The sequence below is a fragment of the Lagopus leucura genome, unplaced genomic scaffold, assembly GCF_019238085.1.
Source record: "Lagopus leucura isolate 7727_CA_CO unplaced genomic scaffold, USGS_WTPT01 145-14_obj-0_obj, whole genome shotgun sequence".
NCBI lineage: Eukaryota > Metazoa > Chordata > Aves > Galliformes > Phasianidae > Lagopus > Lagopus leucura.
The window spans coordinates 95813-106367 of NW_024964493.1; the positions used below are offsets into that span (position 1 = coordinate 95813).

The 10555-nt window shown below is 61.2% G+C and overlaps 1 protein-coding gene across 1 annotated transcript; it reads right to left on the reverse strand.

Annotated features, from left to right (window-relative positions):
* Positions 1 to 167: 167 nt before the first annotated feature.
* On the reverse strand, positions 168 to 9819 carry SEMA6B (semaphorin 6B). The gene is given in 18 exon segments (XM_042892133.1): positions 168 to 2083; positions 2163 to 2221; positions 2410 to 2487; positions 2686 to 2826; positions 3192 to 3259; positions 3261 to 3387; positions 4104 to 4253; positions 4593 to 4724; positions 4817 to 5034; positions 5133 to 5221; positions 5310 to 5429; positions 5533 to 5623; positions 5804 to 5905; positions 6293 to 6355; positions 6437 to 6497; positions 6847 to 6976; positions 7127 to 7263; positions 9756 to 9819. Coding segments are annotated over 17 exon segments (2703 nt in total). The 5' UTR covers positions 7230 to 7263; positions 9756 to 9819; the 3' UTR covers positions 168 to 1112.
* Positions 9820 to 10555: the final 736 nt, after the last annotated feature.

Here is a 10555-nt window from a genome sequence, read left to right on the forward strand (position 1 = left end):
GCTTTGCATGCTGGCACAGCACAAAGCCCCACATGCTCCCCTGCCCCACAGCCTCCTCCAGCCTGCTGTCCCCCCACCTCTGTGCCCCACAGGTTCTGCTGAAGCAGGGACTGCTTTGCCTTTCCTCATGGCACAGCATCAGAGGCAGCGGTGGGGAGGAATTCACCTCTTGTAAACAGAAGTTTATTGCGGGGCTCCGGGGTTATACAGAGACGTTACCGCTGTCGCATGCATGAATGGCCCCGGGGCGATGGGGTGCCCGCGGTGCCCCGGCACCCTATTTACAGCATGGGACCAATTGCCCTCCACCCTGCAGTCAGGGGGCAGAGCACCTGCAGCGCCCACATCCCTGCACCCAGCCCTGCGGTCCTGCAGAGCCCTACTGTCCCTCGTGCCACCTGCAACTGGGTGGCACCGAAAGGGCACCCTTTGCCAGCAGAGAGTGGGTCTGATGGGATCCCCCAGCCTCCTGCATCCCAGTGCCCAGCTGTGCTTTCAAGGAGAGGGGAATGGAATGCTGGGATCTCGGTGGGAGCGGAGGTGTAAGGGGACAGATGACAGCTCACCGCTGGTACCAGGTGAGGGTAGTGGAGGTTTTGCCCAGTCCTTGGCAGACGATGCAACCTGATGGCATCCTCTGCTGGGTGCTGTCCTGGCTGGGTGTTTCCAGGGTGCTGGCACGCACCTAAAGATGCTGAGGCACAGCTGATGGGACTGAGGGACTCTGGGCAAAGGGCACTGCTTTGCTCTGCGCCAGCTGTGCCCATGTCTGTGTGTCCATCCTGCTGCCTCCCAGGGAGTCCCGCCCAAGGCGCAGCAGTCCCTGGGACCAGCCTGGGGAAGGGACCGGGCAGACAGACACTCAGAGCCTGTGCAAAGCAGCCGGAGCATGGGGCACTGCCCCGTGCCAGCCGGGGACAGCAGGGACTCTGTGCAGCTCCGGGGGCAGGAAGGAAAAACCTCAAACCCTTCCCATGGGAACCCAGGGGCTGCCAATCCCCCATGCAGCATCTCAGCCCCATCCCCGCAGAGCTGGGGCACCGTGCCACGGCACGGCGGAGGAAAACGTCCACGGTGGCAGCGCCTGAGTGCAGGAGCCTGGCATCGAGCTTCTATTTGCCCGAGGGAGTCCGCTCCATGCCATAGCGCAGGAGGTGGTGCAGGTCCGTGAGTGCCCGGGGGGGTCCCGCACCGGGTGCCCGTGGTGCCGTGCCGTGCTGCCCATAGCCACCTGCCGGCGCTTCGCCGCTGTTAAATGTGTGGTTCCTCTTGAGGTGGGCACCGGGGCGTTGGGTGCCGTTGTTGGCATTGAAGTTCAGCTGCTCGGGGCGCCACGGTGGCCCCTCCACAAAGTCCCCCCCTTCCCCACCAGGCGCCGAAACCACGCGCCGACGGTCAGGGCTGGGGCGCGGGGTGCCCCCAAAGTCGCCATAGGAGCTGCGGGGAGGACGGCGGGCACCGGCGGGGGGGTGCTGTCGGGTGCGGGGACCCTCGTGGTGATCCCGTCCCCAGTGCCCGTCACCCGAGGAGTCGCTGAGTTCGGCCTCCAGCTCCTGATCCACCAGGATGGCGTGGCAGGAGAGCTGAATGCCGCGGGCGGAGCGGCCGGCGCCAGCATGCAGCCGCGTGCCGCTGGCACCAGGGTCCCGCAGCGCGGCGTTGATGATGTTGTGACTCTGCTCCCAGGTGCAGTTCTGGAGGGCACCGGGGCAACGCTTCTGCTGCAGCGGGGTTTGCTCCGGTGTAGGCAGGACGCCCGAGTCCAGGTCGTGTTGGCTCGCCTTGCCCAGCTCCTTGGGCCAGCCGTTGGGCATCAGCGGGGCCAGCAGCGCTCCGGGCTGCCCGCCACGCGCTCGCCGCTCTCCCAACCGGCTGACGCTCACCACCGACTCGCTGTGTGCCAGGATGGTCTCCTTGTCCTTGCGCCTCGCCAGCTCCTTGCGATCCCGGTGGCCGATGAACCAACACACGCTGAAGCCGGAGATAACGGCGCCGATGACGAAGGCGGCCACCGAGGAGATGACCAGCAGGTTCACCGATACCAGCCCATCCGGCTCGTCTACGAAGCTCTCTGTCACCAGCCCTGGGTGAGGGTAAGGGGGCTCAGGGGCCAGCTGTGCTGTGCCACACGTCCCCGTGTGCCATCCCTGTCCCACACTCACCCTCGCACTCGCCCAGATGCGATGTGCTGCCACCAGAGATGTCCTGCTCGAAAGATGTCCTGTGGGGGAATGCAAAAAAGAAAGGGTCAGCTGGCCTCCGACAGCCTCCCAACCTGCTGTAGCTGGTGATGAGTTTGTTGGGGCTTAGTGGTGAGGAACTGATGTGGCTCAAAGTTCAAAGGTCCGGGGGAGACCCCAGGACCCCGATGTCGCCCCCAGAGAGTCCACCCAGCCCAGCCAACATTACCTGGGGCTGGGCTCCAGGAAGACACAGGAGCCCTCAGGTGTCCAGCCACAGTACGGGTCCCGGCTCCCAAGGCAGCTCCTGGTAGGGAGCAGAGAGGTCAGAAAACCCCCAGCCCTCAAAAGGGACCCTGGCCCAGCACCGTGCCTCAGTTTTCCCCATCGGTGCTCCTGGCTATGCCAAAACATTCACAGCTCAACTCCAGCGTAGAGCAAATTCATGGTAAACCCTCTCTCCTTTCACAATCCCTCCCGCAAGCCCTGCCCTCTCGGCACTCACTTCATGCAGCCTGAGTGCTGCTGGCAGCGAGCCACGGGCACCCTGGCCACACAGGGGGGGAAGGCCAGCAGCAGGGACCCAGCTGCCTTGTCCAGCTCCAGGCCCAGGAGTCTCCGCTCATCCTCTGTGTCCCGGCCACATCTGGGGATGGGGGCAGAGCTCAGTGCGGCCCCAGCTCCTGTCCCCACCTGCCCTGCTGCAGGCTGGTCCAGAGAAGGGGGCTCATCCGTTGCCCCTGTCTCATTCACACATCCAACCCATTGATCCCACCACGCATCTAACCTTGCATCTTTCTGATCTACTCCTTCCTTCCATCCGTCCATCCATCCGTCCATCCATCCAACCACACATCCATCCATCCATCCGTCCGTCCGTCCGTCCGTCCATCCATCCATCCATCCATCCGTCCGTCCGTCCATCCATCCATCCATCCATCCACACATCCATCCCCTACTCACCCAACCACCCACCCACCTGCTCACCCCTCTCTCCCCACCCCAGCCCACCTCCCAGGCTGGTAGGTCTCAAACTCCTCCAGGAAGACGCTTTGGCTGCCGGGGGGGTGCAGGCGCCGAGCTGCTGGTGGCATTAGGATGGATGAGGAACTTGAGGATGGTGCCTGTGCTGGAGCCCAGGAAGACCACGGTGTGGTTGCCCCATGGTCCTGCTGCGTTGTCCACCACAATCTTGCGGAGCTGGTACCTGCATAACATGAGCAGAGCAGGGTGTTGGGGCCAGCAGTGTTCTCAGGAGGAGAAACAGAGGCAGGCTGGGAGCTGAACCCCGGGACGTGGACGAGCACAGAATGCAGGGGAAAGCAAAGATCCTACATGGAAACTAGTTCAGATCCCAGGCAGACTGGGCATGGATCCCAATCATGATGCAGTCAAACCCATTCCAGAGCCCACTTAAGATCCTGCCTGGATTCCCTTCTAGCTGCAGGTAGTAGTTCCCAGCCCTGGGATCCAGCCCTGGTCCCCCTGCAGAACTCCAGCTGATCCCCAGCCCTTGCTCCATATGCCTGTCCCCATCCCTGTGTCCCTGTCCCCATCCCCACAGCCCCATCTCCAGCCCTGCATGCTGTCCTGCTGGCTGAAGGCTGTGGTCCGTGAGCGCAGCTTGATTAATTCCCCATTAAACAGCAATTAAGACAGATTTAATTAGGATGAGACAATCTCAGCTGCAAAGTTTATGACATTTATCAGGTCTCATGGCGCTCTCCCATGCAGGGGCAGTGCTGGAGGCAGCGACGTGCTGAGGCACAGCAGTGCAAGCCATGCACACGGATGGGCACAGCTGCGAGCGGGCTGTGCATGCACATACACACGTGCATCCCAAAAGCAGCCAATCTCCAGCACTGCTTCGTGCTGGGGGCCCCTCTGCAGCCTCTCCAGGCTCCGTCCTACCCCCACACTCACCGACTCATGGTGCGGACAATCCAGGGCGCGTTGCCCAGGGACGGCACCGCTTCATCCATCAGAGGATGCGTCTTCACAAAGGTGAGGATCTCATCGGGGAAGGTGCTGGAGGAGTTGTAGCGCATCCCCGGGGCCGCACAGCACCCGGGTCTGACACCACAGCATGGCAAAGCTCAGCACTGCCACGGCGTGGCTGAGCCCCGTCCCATTTCTGTCCCAGCCTTGTCTCCAGCTCTGCTGATACTGGCTCTGGTGTCACCATTCCAATCTCTATCCCCGTGCCACTTCCTGACATCCCCATTCCCACTGGAGGACATCCGAAGGTCCCTCCCAACTCCTCCAATTCTCGCATTCTGATCCCTACCACCAGCCTCGGTCACTTCCATCCCTACCCGCCTCCCCACCTCCATCCCCAACCCTCTTCCTGCCGCCACCCACCCGGCTTTCCCCTGCCACCATCCCTGCTGTCCCTATGGGTCATTCTCTCACCGGGGCTTTGGCACCATGTCCTCAGGTACAGCTGTCCAGATGGACTCTGGCGATTTCTGCTCTCTGAAACGCCCCTCGAAGACAGCAGCCACTTGGGTCATGTCAAAGGCACACACAGCCGAGCCGGGGATGCTGGGGAGACGCAGTGTGGGATGAACACCACAACCCACACCCACATTCCCAACCCTACTGGGCACACCTCAGCTCGGTTCTGTGGGGCCAACCTGTTGGTGGGCGTAGAGAAGACGGCGAGCACCACGGGGCGCCCGTTGAGCTCCAGGATATCCGTCACAGCATGGATGACGTTGAAGTAGAAGTGTGAATCACCCGGCACGGAGCAGTTGAGCCGAGCCTTGAGGAAGGATGTCCACTGCTTCTCCAGCACCCTCTGTGATCCCCCCATGTCGTTCTTGCACACCCGAGCCACTCGGGATACCACCACCTGCAAGGGATGCCCGTCACCACCCAGCAGGGGACAAAGGGACAGCCCCCACCCCAAGTGTCCCCTTAGGCTCAGGTCACCGCAGGGACCTCTCCAACCTTCTCCAGGTAGTTGAACTCCATAGCGATCTCCCGGAAGAAGAAGTAGACGTGGCTCCTCCACTCCACCGCGTGCACAAAGTAGGGCTCTGCAGGGACAACAACGGGGTCAGGGCTATCCCAGGACAGAGCAGAAGGGGACAGGGAGCGGTGCCACGCACACCACGCTGGAAGCACCTTTGAACCACTTGGAGTCGTGTTTAACCGTGCGCAGGGTCGGGCTGTCACCCAGGCTGCGATAGATGACGGCGTCGATGGCCAGGAAATCTGTCACTGTGGCTGTGAAGAGCATCCCCCCTGCATGGGAGACACAAGCATGGGGATGTGGATGGAGACAGCACACAGAGAGCACCGGGAGGAGCAGTGCCCAACCGGTGGTCCCCACTGTGACAGCACTGACCTGTGAACAGTGCCACGTTGGCGTGCTTGGGGTCGTAGGGACACCGCGCCATGCCGCTGATATTGTCCCCAACGGGCTCCAGAGTGTCCATCTGCAGAGGGCAACACAGGGCTGTCAGTATGGCCAGGGGGTGCCATGCCAGAACGCAGGGTCTGGGTGGTGGCATCACCCTCGTGGGGAGCAGGAAACCCCCAAAGGGGAATGCTCTCCTCCTCAGAGCTCCTGTCCCTGTTGACACCCTCCAGCCCCATCCCAGCAGCAGGGGACTCACACTGTAGTTGGCACAGATGGGGTTGAAGGCATTGGTGCCACACACGAACAGCAGGTTCTGGTTCCGTACCAGCATCACCTTGATGAAGTTTCGGCACTCTGCCTGTGCCAGTAAGAAGGGGCCGTGAGCCTCTGCATCCACTCCCCAGCACCAGCCCCAAAAACAGCCCCAGGGAAAGGGGGGGGTGGTCTCCTCTGCCCCCCTCACCACAAGAGGCTGGGCTGGGGGGTGGGGGGGGCAGCCCCAGGGGACACGGACGGGACCTGGAAATTGGATTTCTCACAGATTATGAGATGTGTCTGTTCTGATCAACGGGCCAGAAATAATTAATTACAAACCCAATTATACCAGCGTCCAATAAATCACAGTTGACACAAGCGTTGGCAGGGAGCCGAGAGGCACAGGGTGACATTGGGGGATGGTGACACGTGACGTGGGATGCAGGAGGGTGAGGGGGGCTCACAGAGCTTGTATGGACCCCCCCCATACCTCGTGTTTCCCCTTCATCCGGCAGATGCTGATGTCGTGTTGGTTCGACCTCCAAGTCAGCTTCTGTGGGGGCAGAAAATCCAACATTGAGCCAGGACAGACCCCCCCCCAGTGCCCCACAAGAGCCTGGGGGTCTGCCCTTACCCGGTGATAGCGCATCTCACTGCCAGCAGTGGGCTCCAGGCTCACACGGTAGACGTTGTCCCTGTGGGGAGGACATGGATGTCACCACCTCATGGGTGCCTGAGGACACCTCAGAGATGTGCCCTGCAGTGTGGGGTTGTGTGCTCTGTACCCAGCCTGTCTGCCCCATGGGGACGGAGTGGGGTGGGCAATGAGCACCTCTTGGGCACAGCCAGCCCAGAGACCCCCAGCATATAGAATTGGGGTGTCCAACAGCACCCCGCTATGGGATTGGGGTGTCCAAATTCAAAGGCTGGGGAAGACTTTTAGGTGCCAGGAGGGCCCCCGGGGCAGGAAGCAGGGTCCTTCCCAAACGATGTGGCCCATAGATATGTTTGGGGCACAGAGGTTGAGGACCACATGTTTCACACCTGTCTCCAACGAAGAGGGTCCTGTTGACCTTGAGGATACGTTGGATGTTGAGGCGTTCGGTGCCACCACCCTCAGGGCCGCCCGGCCGGCTGCTGCCATGGCCCACAAACACAGCGTAGTGCTTCACATCTGGGGACACCAGGAGGGGGACACGGACACAGCATCACACACAGCCCCATGTCCAGTCAAGCCCCAACTCACATTGCACCCCAAGCCTCCCAGCCCCGTCCCCTCTCTGCGCCAATCTGTGCTCCCCTGGCCCCTTCCCCAGGCACTCACAGTCCTCGTTTGCCACGGCGATGGGGCTGGGCTCCTCGGGGAAGGTGCTGTGAGCCGTCCTCTCCGCCGTGAGCAGGAGCAGCAGGACGAGGGGGGGCCACATTGTCTCCCCTGGTGCAGGCAGGCACCCACAGCACCTGCGGATAGGGAAGAGGTGGGACGGGGCAGCACCTTCCTCCCTTCTATGCTCCTACCTGCACCCCAAAGCCATTGCCAGTGCTCACAAGGTGCCTCGTTGAGGCTGGGGGTCCTGGGGGGAACCCTGATGTGAAGGGTGATGGTCTGAGATGCTGGGGCTGGGCCAGAGCCAGCAGCCAGCGGTGTGAGACCAGGGGTGTGTCTGGGAGATGGGGGAAGTGAGTCCTTCCCCAGCTGAAGAATTCCAAATATGCTGGGAAAAGCAGCTCCTACGCCCTCCTCCAGCCGTTCCCAGCGCCTGCACTGCTCTGCATTGGAGCTACTGGGTACAAACTGGGTGCAGCCTGGGCTCCTGGCTGCAGGACGGCTGCAGGGACATGGAGACGGGGACGTGGGGACATGCAGACAGAGGAGCACAGCCATCCCACAGAAGGGAAGATCCCCCACTGCAGCCCTGCAGCTGCCACTTGCCTTCTCCCTGTCCAAAATGCAATCATACCATTTTGGATAATCAATGGGAAAGTGGTGGTGTGGGAATCAGCCCCACATACCCCCCCACCCCCCACAACAGCACAGCCCTGCTGTCACCACTGTCACCAACCCCCACTGTTCCAGGCACCGGTGCCATCCCCGCTGTGTGCCTGTGGGTGACACGGCGTGGAGCGGGGCTGGGTAATTAACAGGAGGCGATTTAATTGATTCTCAATCTGGCGAGGGCAGCGAGTGGGGATGTGGGTGCCATCGAACCGTCGCCCTCCTCTGCAGGGAGTGAGGGAGGGTGACACTGTGGGGGGACAAGGGACACAGGCACCGCAGCCGTTCCAGTGCTGAGACCCGACCCAGTCCCCATCCCAATCCCCTCCATGGTGACACAGCCACTGGATAAGAACCAGCAACCCATGACTCTGTGCAGTGTCACATCCCAGCTGAGAGCTGGCACTGCCTCCATCCTGCTTAGCTCTGGGGACACCCGACCCAACGGAGCCGACCACAGAGGACCTGACCACGATGTCACAGCTCTCAGGGACAGCAGATGGTGACACTGTGGGCTCTCTGAGCCACAGCTCTCCCACGTCCCCAACGGCAGCTGCATTGTGCCCTCACCCCATCACCAACAGGACAGGACCCCATCCCATGGGAGCCAGCTTGGAAATTATCTATATTTAATTTTTGAGTGTTTGGGTTCCTGGGTGATTTTTTAATTTTTTTTTTAAGCCATTAAGAATTAAATTGCAATCATTAAAGCCATCTCCCCCCAGGGCGGCTGTTGGAGGCTTTCACCCCCTGTGCTGAATGGTGGGCCCCCTCTGTGACCCCCCCAGGAGAGTTCTCCATTTACCTGCAGCTTTAGGAGCCACTGGGGACCTCTCATGCAGCCTCAGCCTGCAACCTCCCCAATGCCTTTGTGCCCCCCAGAGACTTTTGGTCACTGCAGGAGGCTGTTCCCAAAGCAATTCCCAATTCCCCTCTTCCCCCCCACTCAAAAAAATCTCACAACGGGGCACAAATCTCCAAATCATGGCATCCCCATGGAGTTTTGTGACCAGAGGATTTAGCAGGGGACATCACCCACGGATAGGGCTCAACCCCTATCAGCCAGCTAAGAATCTCCCCCCACCCCTCCAGCACTGCCCATAGCCTCCAGTTGCCACGCAGCCACTCTCCCAGTGGGATCTGGGGTGCAGGGACCCTCAGAAGCTCCATGCCATTGATCCCAGTGACTGTAACCCAGCTGGGGGGCTCCGGTGTCACCGTCCCCCGGCGCTCAGCGGTGACAGTGAGCGGGTGCCCAGCACAGTCGGGGTAACCCGAGCCTCCGGCTGCATAAATGCCTCCGATTGTGAGGGTGAAGAAAAGGCAATGGCTGAGAGGGGCCGCGGAGGAGGGGGCTGGCGGCGAGCGGGGGGCACAGCGGAGAACAGGGCCCCATTGATGGAGGAGGAGGAGGAGGAGAAGGGGGAGAGGAGCGGGGACGGCTGTAGGGAGCTGCGGGGAAACTGAGGCAGTGAGAGGGGGTGCCCCCGACATTGGAGTGGGGTTGGGGTCCCCGGTAGATAGAAGCTTTGGGATGGAGTTGGGAGATGGGGAATGAGGATGGCTGTGACCTGGAGGTGCCGAATTACTGTGGGTGAGCTGTCCCTGTGCTGTGCCTCAGTTTCCCCATTTGATAGCAAGCTCAGTGCCAGGCACCACCCATCTGCACCCACAGCCTCAGGGGGGGCTGATGCTCACCCCATCCTTCTCCACCCCCTCCAGCATCACCCCAGGCATGAAGTTGGGGGGGAAAAGGGGAGGGTTAGCTCTGTAGCTTTGCCCCCACCCTGGAGGCGACTACATGCCCCCACAGCCATCCCTTTAGGGACAACACTGACTGCATCCCTTCAACCCCTTGGTTTGGGATGCGTGTGTGAGGGGGGTGAGTGCTTCCCTCCCAGGAATGTGAACCCCTCACCGCAGCACCAGGTCACCCCGCGCCCCCCGCTCTGCCCACCTCAGCTCCGCTGCCACCGCTGTCCCCACCGCTGCGAAAGGGTCCCCCTGGAAGCTCCGGCAGCATTGGGTGCATGTCTGGAGCCCGAGAGCCGCTCAGCTGTCACTCTGTCCTTCCCCCCTATCCCTCCCCCCCCCCCCCTCCCATCCCCATGGGACCCCCATGGGACGGGGCCCGAGCCCCCCACGCCAGGTGGGAAGGTAGAGCTGATGTCACCGTAACCGGAGCCGGCACCGTTGCAGCTGTCACCAACTGGAACCGCTTTGACTCTGGGTTGTTGTGTCCCCCCCCTCCACCCCCCACCCCCCCAACACAACCCAGAACATCCCCTCTCCAAGGGTGCCACCACCACAATGGGTTACATTATGGGTGGGGGAGATCCCAGAATTGGGGATATGGGGTTCCCCATGGCGGTGGCACTGCAGTGGGTTCATTACCCCAAAGCATATTGGGGGGGGGGGGGGGGGGCTGGGGGGTGTCATCTCAATGTCTCCAAGGCGTCCCTTTCCATATGGCTAACGCTGGGTTTTATTTGATGTTTAGGGTAATTTTCTTTACAAAGTAACTAATGCCAATAAGCAATCAGCACAAATCACTATAGAGAGATGGCAATTAGATATGTTAATGAGACCCCTTCCAAGCGGTGGCATAAGGAAATGCTGACAACGTGCAAACCTGGCACGGAGAGGGTGGGGGGCACAGGGTCTCCCCCCTCCCCTCTCGGTGATGCACTGAGCGATGCAGTGCCCATCAGATTGCATTTTAGGGTCAAAACGGGGATGGGGTGCAGTGCCTGGAGT